At 40.0% G+C, this 19,992-nt stretch overlaps 1 protein-coding gene across 1 annotated transcript in view; it reads right to left on the bottom strand.

Moving 5' to 3' along the window:
• Positions 1–17,974, bottom strand: part of usp10 (ubiquitin specific peptidase 10) — a 77,274-nt gene extending 59,300 nt beyond the window's left edge. The window contains exon 1 of the mRNA XM_072279890.1: positions 17,883–17,974. Coding sequence (XP_072135991.1) covers positions 17,883–17,903 — 21 coding nt within the window. The 5' untranslated portion in view covers positions 17,904–17,974. The remainder of the gene's footprint in view (positions 1–17,882) is intronic.
• Between the last annotated feature and the right edge of the window lie 2,018 nt (positions 17,975–19,992).

The following is a 19,992-nucleotide window of genomic DNA, read 5'->3' as shown; positions in this document are numbered from 1 at the left end:
TAGAACAACTAATCTAATGTTCCTTATTGTGCCTTGTGGCACATCGATGGGCAACTTTGCCATATCTTTATCATTTTTGTCTGTTTATTTTTACAAGATCAAATTGCCAGCTTGATGCTCAACTCAGCAGGGAAAGAAAGTGTGCAAGGAGCCGGCTGGATTCGAACCCAGGACCACTCACTTCGAAGTCTGGTATGGATGCCACTACACCACCGGCCAGCTTAACCAATCTAAAATGAGATCACACTGATATGTATTCAAAACTTTTATTTTATACTGGGGGTAGAGGAGGACAAGAACCTAGAGAAAGAGGCTTGTATGCCCTTATAGCACCATCATACAAACCAAACAAAATTCTGAACACACACACACCAGGAAGTGCATCAAGATAAATAAACCTACCCGACCTTGTAATCACCAATTTACCTGTGCCTGATGCACATGTACACAACAGCATTAGAAGTGACCATTGCATTGCCCTCGTGGAGATAAACTCACATTTTTAACACTGACAACTTCCAATTGTGCAATGAGCATGACTTGCATGATAAATTGGATAGCCTCTGGTTACTCAAAACTGGGCAACCATGAGACCTCGTGGATCATCAGCTGCAGCAGAAATATGCACTCTCACTAGTAGAGAATAAGAGGTGATCTGAGTTGTACAACATTGACACAGATAGAAATAAACCTTTCCTCCTAGCGGAAACACTGATGACCACAGAGTACCATATTCTTTCCCACAAACAATTCTTACAAGCCAGTGATCATTCCTGATAGTGCAGAGGAACACCTAAACATGTCAAGGTTTTTGCTTTTTGAAGCTGCAGCACAAGAATCCTGCATGCTAACTGGGATACAACAGCCAAGCAGTCTCATGTCAGTGATTCCGATCAAATCTCCGTAGTCCTATCACATTTGCTTGTGAATAATAATGGACAATTTAAACAGCCAATAAGAAGCAGCAGCTCCTAGAACACTCCCTTACATTTCAAACATAGGAGTGCCAAAAAGGCTGAAGCACTCAGAGGCTAACTCAGCCAGAAGTGCAGAATAAATAGATGATGCATCACTGCTTCCTGTTGAGATCCCCACTGTCACAGAAACCAACCTTCTACCAACTCACTCCAGGTAATGTTGGGCTCGAGGGTGATGCAGTAAGGATTCATCTGACTGATTCCTAGGACAGCAGGACTATATTTTGAGGAATGATTCCTGCATTCTTCAGATGGCTGATGATTGAGAGTAGAATGATGGGGTGATAATTGGCTGGATTGGAACTTTCCTGCTTTTGTGAACTTAAATTCTAGACCAGTTTCCCACAATTTCATATAGATATAGGCTCTTGAACCTATGGGGATAACTTCATTCACCCCATCACTGAACAGTTCCCACAGCCTATGGACCCACATTCAAGGACTACGTTCTCAGTATTTAATGCTTATTTATGTTCTCTCTTTTGTATTTACAGTTTGTCTCTTCTTCATTGGCTGTTTGTCTGTGCTGTTGGGTGCGGTCTCTCATTGATTCTATTGTATTCCTTAGGGTATTTCCACACTACGCCAGATAATTTTGGAAACAAAACTTTTTCTCTTCGTTTTGACCTTCTGTCCACACTGAAACGGCACTTTCATCCCCCGAAAACGGAGATTTTCAGAAACGATCTCCAGAGTGAATAAATCTGAAAACGCCTAATATCCATTGTAGTGTGTCAGGGTAACCGGAGAGATTTAAAAACACTGTCATGACAACACCACAACGCTTTTTCTGTTTCTGCTTGGTACTGCGCAAGCTGTTATAACGGGCAGTCGGTGTGAATGGCCTGAGAGTTAAATTGTAAAGTGAGCTTTTTTGACTATTTACAAACGCTGTCATGACGTGCCGGAACAGATAGCCGCAACACGGCATTTCGTTGTTTTCTTGAACGCAACCACCTAACAATTTCAGAACAGACGGCAACGAGACTGAAGTCAGAAGGGTTAGAAATGTACTCACCAAATACTTTGACCCATAGCTTACTGAATAAATAAGTATACTCACCTTGCCCTGTTTCCTGTCCTTGCTTGTATGAAGATGGTTCACCTACTTATGCAAGTATTTCTCTGACAATAGCAACAGCCTAATGTAACATTGTATGGAAATACAAGATAACACCAATGCAGACGTTTTATACATTTAACAAGGTGCTTTATTAATGCAACAGTTAGTCAGTTTTTCAATGTTCGTCGTCAGCTGGGTCATACTGTCCGTGAACTCCCTGTCGGTTGCCTCCATACGCTCCAGTATTTGTTTTTTTTAAAGTTTTAAGTCCTCCTGCGCGAGAGCCAAGAGCAGCAAGTCCTTTTAAGTTTTTCTACTCTGTAACTGGACAAATGCACACCAAGTATACCGTTTCCTCTTCACTTGTTTTCTGTGTGTCCTGCACGTGCCCAGTAGGAGATTCGCCCAAATATCCGTCTAATGTGGACGGAGATATTTTGAAAAACGCTTAGTTTGGACGTCTGTCGTTTTTACTTGAAACCGGCGTCATGTGGACGTAGTCTCAGATTTACTGTTTATTTATTGAGATTCAGCGCGAAACAGATCCTTTCAGCCATGCTGCCCAGAAACCCTCAGTTTAACAGAGCATAATCATGAACAATTTACAATGACCAATTAATCTACTAACCCGTAGGTCTTTGGATTGTGGGAAGAAACTGGAGCACCCAGAGGAAACCCACTGTGTGTGCCCACAAGATAAAGGATCTGAGTGCAATATGGTGACATACATGTTTTTAAATAATAAATTTACTTCAGCTTTGAACATGATGTCAGTTTGGTCACATATTAATGATTTTAATGTCTGAAAGTACCTGCTGTTGAACTAAATTCTTGAGTTACAAAATACACGTGGACTAAGATGTTAACTGTCCTGTGCTATCACCAGTGGGATCATCAGTTGATCTGCCACCTGTCTTCAGGAGTTTCGGCCCACTTACGATCAAGACTCTCTCGAGGTGGTGGGCCAGCAGTGCTAAACATCACCTCCCACTGGTGAGCTTAAAAACTTGGCATCTGCCTCTATCAGAGTTGTTGGTCACTTCCATCCAACAGATAGTCTACTCTTCAAGTGTCTATGCAACTACTGAAGGGTTTGCAAGATATGTATACACTGTCTGACTATCTGCCCCTCTGGACGTACTTGGTCCACACCCATGCTGATCCTTTCTCTGCTGCCTCAGCTACAGCCCTGCTGGTTGACTTGATCTCTCTTCTAGTGAAGCCAAGGTCACACAGCCACTTCTGGAGAGTGAATGCAATAAACCCATGGCAGCCTACTCCAAATGGATAGCATGAGACCTTCCACCCTCTGTCTCTGCACTCTGATCTTAATTCTGCATACTTGGTTAATTTGCACTCATGGGCTTCACCAATGTTGTCTTCCCAGGGGACTGTGAGTTCACCAATAACCACTTCTCTACTGGTGTCAGACCATACAATTATATCTGGACGCAATGTTGTGAAAGCTATTTGCTCCGGGAAACTGCCTTTCCCGTCCAGGTCAGCCTTGACACATCAATCATTGGCTGAAGAAAGTATGCTTGATCGTGAGCCTGTGCTGTACACCCTTGACTTGGAGCCTCCTTTCACAAATGATATGCGATGTTCTGTGCAGCATGGGGCATGAGATAAGTTGTGCTGCAGTACTCTCTGCTCAACCGCTTCTGTTACAACTTTGAGAATGTTGTTATGTCTCCAAGTGTACATGCCGCTGGAAAGATTGACTCTGTATGCACTCAAGATATGTTGAAGTGTTCCCTTCTCACCACAAACAGCACACCTGTCTGTCTTATCTTCATATCAGGTGCTGAGGTTGGCAGGTGTTGGGAGCAGATTGTACGCTGCTCTGCATAGAAAAGAAATGCGGAGCAGTTCCATCTGCCACAGAACATTCCAAGATAGATGTCGTTGTTCAACACTTTCCCACCAGGTCCAAGCCCCTTGTTTGGCCAGGCCAGCTGTTTTAGTTAACCTCTTCTCCCTCTCGTATTTCTTGTGTTACAAGCTCACGGCGCTCCTTACCTGTAGAAGATGACCACCACTTATCGGTTGTCCACCCAAGTCCCTGGCGGCCCAGCTGGATAGCCCCAACCATCTCCTTGTGCTTCAATCTAGACTCCGCCTCATCAACTGCTACATGGGCTGACCACTTCCTGCCTGATCTCACATCTGGCTGGGTGTTCTTGATGACAGGCTCTTTTGAGTCTCGAAGCATCAAGAATGATCTTACCTTGGCTACCCTGATCTCCTCAACAAGAGATTGCACTGAGATGGTAAGCTTTGTCTGGCTACTGTGGATTGCAACATTGGTGAGGCTGCTCGGTACTCCAAGCCACTTCTTCACATACCTGTTGATCTTCCATTCCATTGCCTCAACATGGGACATTGCCACTCCATGGACAGTTAGCGGCCATATTATCCGTGGCATCAGTCCGTACTGCAAGCACCACAACTTCAACTTGCCAGGCAAGCCACACTTGTCAACAGACATCAAACCTCTGCTGATCTGTTCTCCTGTCTCCTGAACCCTCTTGGTGTCTCTCAGCTCCTCTGTGTACCATAGCCCGAGGCTCTTAACTGGTTGGTCCTGAATGGATGGAATCTCCTCTCCACAAAGGGTGAAATGAAAGTCAGCCAGCTTTCCTCTCCCAAGAACAAGGCTCCTTGACTTCTTGGTCTTGAAATTCATTCTTCCCCAATCCATTAGCTCCTTGAGTCTAGATAGTACATTTTCCACTGCCTCCGTGCTGGGACCCAAAAGGGTAAGATCGTCCATGAACGCTTGTATTGAACAATAGCAAGCAGTGGAATGGGACAGTAGCTTGACATCTAGCCTTGGAGGTTGATAGGTTTTTGGAATCATGCACCATCTTCACCATCAGCCTTACATTTTAAATTTTAGAACTTTTTGTAGAGGGCTTAATTTCCAGCTAAGTGACTGAGTATTCCTTATCATCAGTATGTGTGATAGTGCAATCCAAACGAATCATTAAAAAATCCTGCATCCGCAATACTTACATGCCAGCCTAGATTACTCTCTTGGCTCAGAAGCAGAGAAAACAAACAAGAGCACGCACAAGAGAATGAATCAGTTCAGCAGTGAAAGCCAAGTTTGGATTTTCTAAATCTCCTCAATACCACACATTAAACAGTAAATTATCGAATTACAAGGATTTTATACTGCACGTGAAACAATTTAACATAATTTAAATACAAGCAAAAAAATACACAATGAAATGCATTTCCTATCACAATGCATTTGTTTGTTCTCTAGCAAAATAACTAGATGGTTTGCAATTTTCCCCTGATTGTTTACATCTATTGTATTCTAATATGGTTCACTGAGTAACAATGACAATTTTGATCTAAAAATCCTGTTAACATCTTCACCATAAAAAGTCTGAATGATGGTTGAAGAGAAATTAATTCAAAGAGAATCTTTATTGAAGTGAATTTAATAAGGCAAATTTAGAAAAAAATTGAAGTACTTATGGTATATTAGCAATGCCTCAAAAAGACGGCATCCATCACCCAGGACATGCCCTCTTCTCATTACCACCTTCAGGGAGGAGATCCAGGAGCCAGAAGACAGACATACAATGATTCAGGACAGCTTCTTTCCCTCTGCCACCAGAGTTCTGAATTGACATCGAACTCATGGCCTTACTCCAATTTAGAATCTCAACCCGTGGACTAGACCTATCTTTTTGCATATTTAATTTAAAACTAATGACATTATGGTCTCAAGATGCAAAGTATATCCCTACGCAAACTTCAGTCACCTGTTGTTTCATTCCCTAAAAGAAGATCCAGTCGCATTCTCACTCGTTGGGATTACTATGTACTGATTAAGGAAACTTTTCTGAACACATATGATGAACTCTCTCTCATCTAGTCTTTTTACAGTAGGAGTCCAAGTCATTATGTAGAAAGTTAAAAATCACCTTCTATAACAATGTTGTGTTTCTTGCATAAGGTGTGAACATCACTAATAGCTTGTCTGGTCTTATCACATCGATCACCAATGCCTCCACTTCTTCAAGAGGATAAAGAAAACTGGCTCTTCCCGTTTGGCACTCTCCCTAGAAAGCATCTTATCAGAATAGATAAGTTTGGTACAACTACCCTCCCCGAGACCTTAAGTTACTGCAGAGATATGAACATTGCTCAGCTTATCACATAAACCAGCTTCCCTCCACGGACCTTGTCCACATTTCTTATTGCCTTGGTAAAGCAGCCGACGTAATGAAAAAACCCCACCCACGCCAAATATACAATGCCTGAAAGCACAGAACACAAGGCTCAAGGAAAGTGTCTATTCCCCTTTTTAGAATATTAATACAAGATGGAGTCAACCTCACAATCTACCTCATTATGGCCTTGAACTTCATCATCTGCTTGCACTGTACTTTCTCTAACACTTGATTTTGCATTGTTAGTGTTTTCCCTCATACTACCTCAATACAATGCTATAATGAAATGACCGGCATGAAAGGCATACAGAACAATTTTTTCCACTCAATACATGTGACAATAATTTACCAATTTACTAAATGTCTACTCCTATTCCAATTACACAAAATGAGGATACCAACTTCACAATTTTTTGAAAAACAGTGTATGAATTAACAGTGCAAACACGAGGAAATCTGCAGTTGCTGGAATTTCAAGCAACACATAAAAGTTGCTGGTGAACGCAGCAGGCCAGGCAGCATCTCTAGGAAGAGGTACAGTCGACATTTCGGAATATAAGGTGTTGTATGCTTCTACTGTAAAGATGAAATCCACGGCCTCCTCTACTGTAAAGATGAAGCCACACTCAGGTTGGAGGAACAACACCTTATATTCCATCTGGGTATCCTCTAACCTGATGGCATGAACATTGACTTCTCTAACCCCACCTCCCCCTCGTACCCCATCCATTATTGCCCACCCTCTGGGCTTCCCCCCATTTCTATCTTCCTCAGCCTCCCGTTCCATGATCCTCTCATATCCCTTTTGCCAATCAACTGTCCAGCTCTTGGCTCCATCCCTTCCCCTCCTGTCTTCTCCTATCATTTTGGATCTCCCCCTCCCCCTCCCACTTTCAAATCTCTCACTAGCTCTTCTTTGTTAGTCCTGATGAAGGGTCTCAGCCCAAAATGTCGACTGTACCTCTTCCTATAGATAAATAAACAGTGTCTGTTTATTATAAATTACAGCTCCTGTACATGAAGTTAAAGTATTGTTTATTTACATCCAACTTTGAGCACATACTTCAAGACTTTAAAAAAATTCTAATCTCTGAACAAATCTGCTTGAGGCCAACCTAGAAAGATGCAACTCCACTCCCCTTCCCAAAAGTTCCAAATGTCAAACTATTATTCAGCAGTAAGATCACAGTTTAGTCAGATAACTGACAGAAAATGCTAGAGGCAAGCTATAGCCAATACTGTGATTTATGTTGAACTCTTAAGCAGTTTGAATGCAAGTACGCAAATAAAAAAAATTAACCACACATTGATTTAAATGTATACTGGGTCACAAAGTTCTGATGTAACTGTTATATTTAGCCTTCAGCGGATGGCATGCTAATCTATCTTCTATTTTTAAAGTATCTCTTTGAGATGAGAATGATCCAAGCATTTAATGTGGATCCATTTATTGCCTTAGAAAAGTTCCATGCTTCAATACAACTCAAATTATACACTTGTTCTAAAGCACTATTGGTATCAGCCAATAGGAAGAGCAATAGTTATTTGGGATCTTATGATTCAAAAGTAATATAAATGAACTAATTTGAAATTCTATGATTTGTTCATGAATTACTTCGTGCAAAAGTACATTTGCATTTCATGAATTAACTGTGTTTGGCAACATGCAAATATTCCACCCATCATACATTTAATTAATCAAAGCAATACAAATTTCTTTGTGATCTATTTTCCAAAGTTCATTTGCCAAAAATAAAATCAGAGGATAGGAAAAGTCATGTTTAATGTGATTATTCACACTCTCCAAACCAGAGCAAAATCATTTGCGCACTTTCTTTGGAGATTGATCTTTTGTGTGAAATGGAAAAAACATGCTGAATAATTAGAATGAAGTTAAGCCAAGAGCAGAAAACATGAGAAAAGCACTTCACTAATCCTCATTCACAAAAGTACCGTAACAGCCCTGACCTTTACTAACAGTCTTGTACAATTGTCTACAATTTTAACTATCAATAAAATATTTAGTTCAAAAATGGCATATTTTTATATACATATTACCCATACTAATTCATTTCAACTCCACATACTATAACAAAACTAACAATGCAAAGTGGAATTTTTCTGGTGATCGAGTTAGGTAAAGAACAGGTAAGAATGACTCAATATCCAAATTCTTCTCCCTGATGCAAACAGGAGAAACTAAATGTAAACATAACATTTAAATTGTACAGTTCATTGAATCTGAACAGTCTTAGGTGTTCAAATTTTACAACTACTATTTTCTATTTTTCAATGGCAACTGAATCACTACAACCCTGAATACAGTTCCTCTCTCATACTCCAAATCACATTTTGTCACAGAAGATGACATATTAATATAGAAAGAGCAATATATTATTGCCAAATTACTACAAAAATTGCATTCAAACTGCCATCCACAACTTTTATCACATTGATAAATTGTACAGGAAGTAAAAGAGGGTATAAAATTAATACCCTATAACTCCAAAACCATATTATTTCCATATGCAACAGTTGCCATTAAGTTATTAAAGTATCAAACCTGCTCTTTGAGGACAAAACAATGCAAGAACCTGAAATTCTTCACTTTCTTGAAGTTGCTTACTAGGGAAATTATCCTCATGTGTATGAAGTACCAAGCCAGGCCAGCACAGCAAATATTTCATAAAAATATACACCTGACTTACATAGAAACATAGAAAATAGGTGCAGGAGTAGGCCATTCGGCCCTTCGAGCCTGCACCACCATTCAGTATGACCATGGCTGATCATCCAACTCAGAACCCTGTAACTGCCTTCTCTCCATACCCCCGATCCCTTTAGCCACAAGGGCCATATCTAACTCCCTCTTAAATATAGCCAATGAACTGGCCTCAACTGTTTCCTGTGGCAGAGAATTCCACAGACTCACCACTCTCTGTGTGAAGAAGTTTTTCCTCATCTCAGTCCTAAAAGGCTTCTCCTTTATCCTTAAACTGTGACCCCTCGTTCTGGACTTCCCCAACATCGGGAACAATCTTCCTGCATCTAGCCTGTCCAATCCCTTTAGGATTTTATACGTTTCAATCAGATCCCCCCTCAATCTTCTAAATTCCAGCGAGTATAAGCCTAGTCGATCCAGTCTTTCATCATATGAAAGTCCTGCCATCCCAGGAATCAATCTGGTGAACTTTCTTTGTACTCCCTCTATGGCAAGAATGTCTTTCCTCAGATTAGGGGACCAAAACTGCACACAATACTCCAGGTGTGGTCTCACCAAGGCCTTGTACAACTGCAGTAGTACCTCCCTGCACTCGAATCCGCTTGCTATGAATGCCAGCATACCATTCGCCTCTTTCACTGCCTGCTGTACCTGCATGACCACTTTCAATGACTGGTGTATAATGACACTCAGGTCTCGTTGCACCTCCCCTTTTCCTAATCGGCCACCATTCAGATAATAATCTATCTTCCTGTTTTTGCCACCAAAGTGGATAACCTCACATTTATCCACATTAAATTGCATCTGCCATGAATTTGCCCACTCACCTAACCTATCCAAGTCACCCTGCATCCTCTTAGCATCCTCCTCACAGCTAACACTGCCGCCCAGCTTCGTGTCATCCGCAAACTTGGAGATGCTGCATTTAATTCCCTCATCTAAGTCATTAATATATATTGTAAACAACTGGGGTCCCAGCACTGAACCTTGTGGTACCCCACTAGTCACTGCCTGCCATTCTGAAAAGGTCCCGTTTATTCCCACTCTTTGCTTCCTGTCTGCCAACCAATTCTCCATCCACATCAATACCATACCCCCAATACCATGTGTTTTAAGTTTGCACACTAATCTCCTGTGTGGGACCTTGTCAAAAGCCTTTTGAAAATCCAAATATACCACATCCACTGGATCTCCCCTATCCACTCTACTAGTTACATCCTCAAAAAATTCTATGAGATTCGTCAGGCATGATTTTCCTTTCACAAATCCATGCTGACTTTGTCCGATGATTTCACCGCTTTCCAAATGTGCTGTTATCACATCTTTGATAACTGACTCTAGCATTTTCCCCACCACCGATGTTAGGCTAACCGGTCTACAATTCCCCGGTTTCTCTCTCCCTCCTTTTTTAAAAAGCGGGGTTCCATGAGTCACCCTCCAATCCTCAAGAACTAGTCCAGTATCTAAAGAGTTTTGAAAAATTATCACTAATGCATCCACTATTTCTTGGGCTACTTCCTTAAGCACTCTGGGATGCAGACCATCTGGCCCTGGGGATTTATCTGCCTTTAATCCCTTCAATTTACCTAACACCACTTCCCTACTACTCTTGTTAGCTAACTGGGCCTTAGCACATTGTCAGAAGATGGCTCATGTGTAAACTTCAAAACAGTAGAAAGACTTCAGCAACTCGCTCACAACCACTGTGACAGTTGACATTGCAAAACTAAATAAGAAATGTTGACAGCAATTTACAACAGTAAATACTGACACTTAAGCTCAACCAAAAATAACGTCAACTGGTAGTTAAAGTAGCCAAAGGAAAATGTGTACTGTACCAGAGAGTTATTACACTAACTTGTTTGAATAATTGAAATCCATGACCTTGGTGAGCTGAGTGAATACACAATTGGCTGAGGGAAGAAAGGAGCTGAACACATAACCATGTACCTAACCCCTCCTCCCCCCAGATATTGGCATTATTAAAAGTATCATTCAGTAAGAGCTCAGAGTTCAGGAGCTGGACATAAAATTGCAGTTGCATAGCAGATTAAATTTAATAGATGTTTTAAAAATTATATATTAAGAGATAAGATCAACTAAATTATACAAATTAAAGGCCCATGAAGAAAGGAACATCAGGTATAACTTTTGAATACAGCAGACATCAACATGGCTGTAAAAGGCAGCATGAAATCCCAGGTTGTATAACTGATTTACAAAAAGCAAGTTAATTATGCTGAACACTTGAAGACATTATTTCCAACAATGTTCTGCTAAATACCTAACGTTTTGAGGTCTTGACATATATCCAAAAACATTGCGCCATGGATTGCATTCGATATAGATGGCAAGGAAGGCTGTCAAAGGATGCAGTTGGATATAGATCCTTTAGAAATCAGGAGAAAATTTGCAACTGGAGTTTAGTCTGGATATGTGAGATGTTGCATTTTAAAAAATAAATGCAAGAGTAATGTATGTAGTAAATGGTAAAACACTTAGGATCATTGATGTATGGCGGCACCATGGAATGGCAACACAATTGGATAGAGAATTGTACAACATGCTTACCTTAATTAGTTGGGCATTAAGTTAAAAAAAAAAGTTGGCAAGTCTTGTTGCAGCTGTACACTTTAGGTGGCCCACATTTGGAGTATTGTGTGAAGTTCTGGTCACCATAACATTAGGATGCATAAAGGTTTACCAGGACATTGCCTAGATTAGAGAATATAACTATGAGGGAGTTGGATAAACCTGGATTGTTTTCTCTGACATATCAGAGGTTAATGGAAGCATATAATTTATGAAAGGCATAAGCAAGGTAATATTTTTCTCCAGGGTGAAAATGTCAAATTCTCTAGGACATGGGTTTAAAATGAGGGGAAAAAAGTCTAACCAAGATTTATAAGGCAATTTTTTTCTTTGTAGAAAGTTCTATATTCCAGAACTCAGTGCCAGGGGAAATAGTAGAAGCAGGTATATTCAACAAGTCACACGAACAGGCTGTATAGCCTGTTCTGTGCTGCACTTTTCCCATGTTCTAAGAGTACTAGAAACAAGTTATAAGAGAAGCTGGGACTGTTCTTCTGGGAACAGAAAGGCCAAAAGGAGATTTCATAATAGAAGTATTTAAAATCACAAACAACTCAAGGTAGAATTAATGACAAAACGATTCCATGAAACAGATTCAAAAAGGACCTTTCAATAGCAAATTAAACACCAAGAGGAAATTACAAGACAGCGTATTTCATAGCTCTTCTCAATAATGTGCCAAATTGTCTCAATCTGGACATTTTATAGTTCTTAAAAAAAAGGTATTTGCTCATGAGTTTAACTTAGTTATTGGATGTAGCTATTCTAAACAATGTCAGTATTTAGCATCGATGCCCACTTGTTCTTGACAAGGTGATGCATTGTTGACTCTGGAGACCAGCCTAAGCTATAATGACATTGCCTTTCTTGAAGAGCACTCTTGAACTAGACAAGGTTATCTGATAAACCAAAAAATGCACGGTCATTATTGAAATTTGCTTTAAATTCTATTTTATTTACTTAAATTCCTCACCTTAATGATAAGATTTCAATAGATCCAGAATTCCTGCAGCTTTTCAACTACGATACCAAACATATCAAAGTCCAAAATTAGCATTAGTTTAACTAAATGAGTTCTCTTTTACAATCAACTATTTATATACTTCCAAATAAAACTAGGTTCCCATTTTAGTACCGAATTGCACCTTCCACCTCACTTAAGTGTGATTGGCATGCACTTTTAATCTCTATTATTTTGAAACTAAAAGTCAAAGTTTTTCAATGTTATAAATGCTATTGTTATATCTCTTAAACAGTTTTCTTCCTTAGCCCATTATTTAAAAGTATTTCCAATCCTTGCCAATTATTTAAACGCCAATCAAAGCTTCTTGTAGCACCACATAGAACTTAGCTGGAACTGGGATACTTAACAATGATGGTGATTTTGGCTGAGGACAGTACAGAATTGTTAATTACAGCCAATCCATCTGTAAGAGTTGTAAACAGAGAGATGAACGAGGATAAAACAAAAACAATAATAGGACGATGAGATACAAGACGATTGCAGTTGCTAAAATTCATAAGTGCAAAGATGCCCATCAAGTCAGGCAGCATCCGTGAACGGATATAAACAGATGTTATGACCTTTCTTCAGAAGTGTTCCGTTTTGAAATAAACCTGAAGAGATTAGTCAGAAAAAGCTAAGTTTGTGCTGACCACCAAGTACCCATTTTCTTTAAATGAATTCACTCCTAACCCATTATACCCTCCCCCCCACATTCTTATCTCCCAGATTATGTCACTCACGTACACATAAGGAATCAAAGCAGTGCACAGCAGAGAAATGGATCTTTTCCACTCGTCTGTCCTCCATCATGCTGATCCAAGATGATCCCATCTGCCCACAGACACAAATCTATCCAAGACCCATGAATGCTATGACATTTACCTGTACCACCACCCTGTGTGTGAAAGATGTCCACCTTAGATCTCCTTTAAATTTCTTTCTTCTGATCTTAAACTTACAGCTCTTGTTTTGGACACCTCTGCCCTATTTTTCACTTTTGAAACTTCTTTGAAGTCAGCTACCTGGCCTAGGTACCAGTGGGAATAATCCCAACCTTTCCCAATTCTAACATTCCAGCCAACATTCGCCACTACCCGCAATTCACAGTGGCCATTTAACCTACCAACCTGCAGAACTTTGGGACTCAAGCCAAAACCACAGCACCAGAAGAAACTCACACAATAAAAAGGAGAATGTGCAAAATCCACACAAGTAATACCCAAGGTCAGGATCTACGGCACTCTGAGGAAACAGCTCTAGAAGCTGTGCCACCCAAATTGTTGAATTAAATGTTGATTTTTGAGAGTTGTAACATGACTAGTTAGGAGATGAGATGTTTCTCTTACATTGAACTTTCAAAATGGGAGTAGGAAAGGAAACTGCAGTCACAGTTGAACTGACAGTTAAGATCACCTGGAGGTGCTTTGCAAAGAGGTCCAAAGTGCAGTACATTAAAGTGGAAGAAGTGTGAATGGGCTGTCGAGTATTTCTATCTTTGACTGCAGCAGACACCCAGTGTTTTGTACCTCAGTTCCAGCGATGTTTTCTTTCTCATTCTCCCTTCTTCATCTCCATCCATCCAGATCAACTTCAACAAGCCTTAAATCAGACGTTTTCAGCACACACCACCCCAATTTGTATCATCCAATCTCTCTTGATCTCCAACATCCCTATTCCTCAACCATTCCTCCTCCTAATCTGCAATTTAAAACAAATTTTCTAATCGTTCCTAGTTCTGAGAGCAGGTTATCAGGCTGAATGGTTTGACGATTTCTCTTTCCAAAAAAAAACTGCTGCCTGGTTCACTGAGTATTGGCAGCATCTTCTGGTTTTTAATTTTAAGGTCAATTAAGGCTGATTTACATATACACTTTAACTTTAGCCAAAAGAAATAACCTTGTGCAAAACCTGAAGTGAAATTTTGAACAAAACTATGGTAGGCTATTATTTTCAGTCCTGGGATACAGTAATTAGACATTTGGACAGAAAGCACACTCAGAAGCATGATAAATTTGAGTAATCTTCCCAAGAGTTAAAGACAAAAATATTCAGTGAATAAAAAAAAAACAAGCTTAAGTGTCAAAGAATCCTTAAGCAGCTTTTACAGTGTCATGTTGTCATGAATTGCATTTGTATTAGGTTATCAAAGCAGCAGCAAGATTCAAAATCTAACACTGGTGAAATAGATAAGTAGATTAAATGATGACTGCAACAATTATTTTATTCCAGTAACGGGAAAAATATCAGCTCTATACCAGTTCTGTACACAAACCCCAGTCCTGTTCAGATAATGAACCTACATTCTTAAATATTAACCTTACGTTTTATGGATGCAATGACTTGAAAATGTGACTTTTTAAATTGTAAATGGAGGCAGAACACTTTCCTAACCATGCTGTTCATTGACTTCATTTGCCACCACCTATCCCAAATTAAAAACAAAAATTCACACTTTGAACATCCAGCATTAAATACCAATGTTCTTGACCTTCTCTCCCCCAACACGCACACAAAATAGCTTTAACTTATGGTATGATATTGGCTTGAAAAGTGCATGAGCCCTAGGTTACAACACATTACAAGGATAAGACACACCTAACATTGACACTCAGGAGAAATGTTATCGACCAACACAACATCTGACTGCAAGAACAAGCACACGATAAAGAGTTTGGCCAAAAATAAAATTTAAAAAGAAACGAAGGAGTAAAAGGCAAAGAGGAAAATGTAATGAGGGAATTCCAGGGCCTTGAATTCCATATCAGTCATTGTGAAGCAAATAAAATATAGAATGCCCAAGAGAACAGAAAGAGAAACATTAAATATAGGAGACTGGAGGAGATTGAAGGATAAAGAAGGACAAGAAGAGTCACATTAAAATGGAGATTTTTTTAAAACCAAGAACTGATGTAAGTGAACATACAGTCTAGGCTTGATCCAAGTTAGATGAACACAAAAATACAAGAAATAGTAGAAATAACACATTTGGACCTTCAATCTCCTGTGCTATGCACCACTTTTCTGCACTAACACTCATCTCTTTATTACCTCAAGATATACAACAGAACTACATTGGAGTTGTCAAGCAGAGAGGAGTAAGTGTCTGAACAAGTCAGCTTGGATAACAGCAAGTCTCAGGCAACTTTACAGAAGATAGTTTTGGTGATTGTATGGACAGGTCTGTTAAAAACAACTAGTTTCAGTCCTGAAGTATGCTGGAAAAGGAATGGGATCAATGATCAGGAACTGGAGTTCAGTTGACACTGGGGACAGGAAATAGTGAAGAACCAAAATCATCTTGTTCAGTCTTCCCAAGCTTTAGTTGAATGATGTTTTATTATTCATTGTCCTAGACATTGGACAAAGCCTATAGATAATAGTCCATAGATTTATAGGCAGTGGAAAGGAAATGCCAGATAAAGATAGTTATCTGCCACTGATTAACATATGAAAAACTAAAACAATAGAATCAGTCTATTAATCACAGTTGGGGGGGGGGAGAGAATCACCTGTATAAATTTAAAACCAATCTTCATTTTCTGTTACATATTCCGATTGTTTAAAACAAAACCATTTTGGCGGGAATATTTTGCAATGTTAAAATGAAAACATAGCATTTTTTCTTGGCACCAGTAGTGCAAGGATTTCTGGTCATGACACTCTCTTGCTTCTGAAAATAATGCCACTGTGGAGCTGGTGCCCTTTGTTTCTAGTAGAAAAGAACTGGGCTAAATAAAGTGGAATAAAACTATTTTAAAACTTAAAACATCAATTTGAAAATTATTTTTATGGCTGAAGAAAAATCAGTAACATTTTGAATCATTATGAATGAATGGCAAAATGGTTTAGCAACTTTCTTTCATGGGGCCACAAAACATCTTAGCTAGATGTCAATCAACTGACAAATAAATACTGGGAATTATAATTATTAGTCACTTTTTTTTAAAATAGGCTTATACATTTCTATAATGCCTCTGTTGTATGCAATGTTACACATTGGTCACTGATTTACACTGGACACATAATAGCACAGCCTCCAGCATGGCCCTCCATTCTATGACCTTTGCTCTTTGGTATCATAAATTTAATATCTGGTGACTACAAATTTAAGATTAAAAAATGACCTTGCATTCATCACCACTTGCACAAAAGGATTTCAAACATCTTTCTTTGCAGATAAAAATATTAATTTTATTGTAGAATCAAAGTTATGTTATTTTACAGCCAGTGGAGTGCTGCAATCTAAACTAATGTACTGATCACCTGATTTTCTCTCCATCAGATTTTCACCTCCAGAACTGAAGCACTTTTCTGTGTAATAGACTTTTAATATATGTACAGATTCTAACGTCTGCATAACTCAACATTCCAAAAGGTAAAGTTCAGAATATCTTTTTTTATGAAAATGCTGAATCAAGAAAAAAAAGTACTTCAACATATAAGTCCCTTTAAAAAGTAACAACTTATCAGGGACAACACTTTGCCCCAGCGTCTATGCTTTTCTAATCTAGCATTTAGTTATAAATTTTGAATATGCTCATTACAAGATATTTCACATTTATTGAGTTGAATTAGCAGTCGCTAATAAACTTCCACTGATTTACTTTCTCTTGGAAAAATACCTTAATACATTAGAAATCAACACCATTGTTTAAATGTTCCAACATAGTAACCAACTGAGGGTGAAACTGCCAAACAGAATTAACGCTAGTGTGGCCAAAAAAAAGAATCGACCACCAATATATTCGAGTACTTAATCAAAATATTTTGATCGTACAGCACGCAAAGCCTCTCATCGAAAAATGTATATCGGAATCCATTTTGACCATTCATCCCCATGAAACACGCATGGATCTTACTGAACAAAATTAACCCTCTTCCGATCTAGCGTTCGATCACAATTTACCCAGTTAAACACGTTAGGAAGCGGGATAATCTGCAGTAAAAACAGTCCATGCTGGAATGAATCATCACCAGCAGGCAGGAACCCCTCCCCCACACCTTATATCTTCTAATGTTTTCTTGATAAGCTGAACATTTTGGAACGCAACCAAAACCAAGATGCCAGCCGACGGGGACGAAGAATGTTTTAAGTGGTAGTGACAGCTTGGAAGAAGGGAGATTCCTTCTTTCCAATATGCACCGTACCGTGTTTAGAGTCAGGCCCCAGAAAACACCCCAGGGCCTAAGCGTCGACCTCATGGAATTTTTCAATCATCCTGAAAGGAGATAAAACTCTTCCCATTTCCCCACCCAGGTTGTTTTCAATCCCGCACTATGCGATAGATATTTTCTCCAGCACGACACTGCAACAGCCGACTTTCCTCACCTTCATATTGTTGCTAGCCATTTTGCTGCCTTTGAATGAGATAACTCATGCTTCCCCGTTTGCTGCCATGTTGTCTCGTACGTGAAAGCCAATGCGCCTGCGCGCTACACCCTCAACGAAGCACCCCACCCCCTAGATCCTTGTTCATTGGTTGATAGTTGGAAAATTCTTTTCTCTGATTGGTGAATATCCGAATTATCGGGCTCCGCCAGTAACCTACGGGTATAACACAGAGCTACAGTGGATTGGTCAGTTAGCGCGCGTCTGCGAAGAGCCTTCTTCAGGATTGGTCAATTTCAGGTATTCGCCTTTTACATTGATCCAAAGGCAGCAATGTTGGTGATCGGCATGTCTTTAAATTGCAATTTATTTTCTGCAGTTTGTAAATATGTCTCTGGTTACACATAGAGCTAAAGAATGATGTATTGTAGACAAAGGATATCGCGGCCAGAGTAGGTTATTCAGCCCTTTGAAACTGTCCCACCAACAGAAAAGAGCAATCTTCTACCTCAGCACCATTTTCCTGCCCTGAAACATTAAATCTGTTTATCTTCCCACACGTGACCTGTGTTGCTGAGCATTTACAGATCTGTTACTGTTTTTATTTAAGACTTCCTGCCCCACCACCAGTTTTCCTTAATCTCCACAACTTTAGAAAAACTTGTGATCTCAGATAGGAAGCCACCAATAGCAGAGAGTCCATGTGACTCTGGGATAACAATTCTGCGGATTCACCACCCGTTGAATGATTTCTCTGATTTCTCCCTCCTCCCCCAGTCCTAAGTGGCCTTTCCCTTAACTTGAGAATGTGACTCGTACTTCTAGAGTCCTTGGCCTTGTGCTGTTCAGATGTTCCTTTTCTCCTGTATATCCTTGCAACCACTCTGTTCTCTTGTCTTAATCTACGTGCCCACGTTTTTCATTATATTTGTACTTCAGTGCAGTTGTGCATGTAACAACAAACTGGACCTGACTTCACAGTCTAGTATCTGAATATTTTGAAATCCTGATGTTTGAGCATCTGGCTCACAAGATATTTCGCACACTGTTACACACCACCGCCCCTGTCCTTCTCTACCTTTCATAGACTAGGGGCCCATTTCCCACAATCCTTTTTCACACACTAGTACCCCGGATCCTACCCACGTTTTTACATGCCGGGGTCCTGGATTCTGTGCTCTCTTTCACACACCAGGGCCTTGCTTCCACAGTTCCTTTCACAGGTTGGGCATCCCACTTCTTGATATCTCATTCACCAAGATTTCAGATTATGCGCTCCTTTGAAACTCACCAGTATAGGATTCCCACGCTCCTTTGGAACTCACCTAGTTCTATTTGCTGAGCAACAGACACAAAATGCTGCAGGAGCTCAGCAGGTTAGGCAGCATCTATGGAAATGAACAAACAGTTGATGATTTGGGTATGTTGCTTTGGATTTAGTCATAGTCATACTTTATTGATCCCAGGGGAAATTGGTTTTCGTTACAGTTGCACCATAAATAATAAATAGTAATAGAACCATAAATAGTTAAATAGTAATATGTAAATTATGCCAGTAAATTATGAAATAAGTCCAGGACCAGGCTCAGGGTGTCTGACCCTCCAAGGGAGGAGTTGTAAAGTTTGATGGCCACAGGCAGGAATGACGCTCTGTGCTGCATCTCGGTGGAATGAGTCTCTTGCTGAACGTACTCCTGTGCCCACTCAGTACATTATGTAGTGGATGGGAGACATTGTCCAAGATGGCATGCAACTTAGACAGCGTCCTCTTTTCAGACACCACCGCGAGAGAGTCCAGTTCCATCCCCACGACATCACTGGCCTTACGAATGAGTTTGTTGATTCTGTTGGTGTCTGCTACCCTCAGCCTGCTGCTCCAGCACACAACAGCAAACATGATAGCACTGGCCACCACAGACTTGTAGAACATCCTCAGCATCATCCGGCAGATGTTAAAGGACCTCAGTCTCCTCAGGAAATAGAGACAGCTCTGACCTTTCTTGTAGACAGTCTCAGTGTTCTTAGACCAGTCCAGTTTATTGTCAATTCGTATCCCCAGGTATTTGTAATCCTCCACCATGTCCACACTGACCCTCTGGATCACCGGTAC

Source organism: Mobula birostris, chromosome 15 (genome assembly GCF_030028105.1).
Source record: "Mobula birostris isolate sMobBir1 chromosome 15, sMobBir1.hap1, whole genome shotgun sequence".
In the NCBI taxonomy this organism is placed as follows: domain Eukaryota; kingdom Metazoa; phylum Chordata; class Chondrichthyes; order Myliobatiformes; family Myliobatidae; genus Mobula; species Mobula birostris.
The sequence above is the reverse complement of the archived record's forward strand: the minus strand, read 5'-3'. Positions and strand labels throughout refer to the sequence as shown.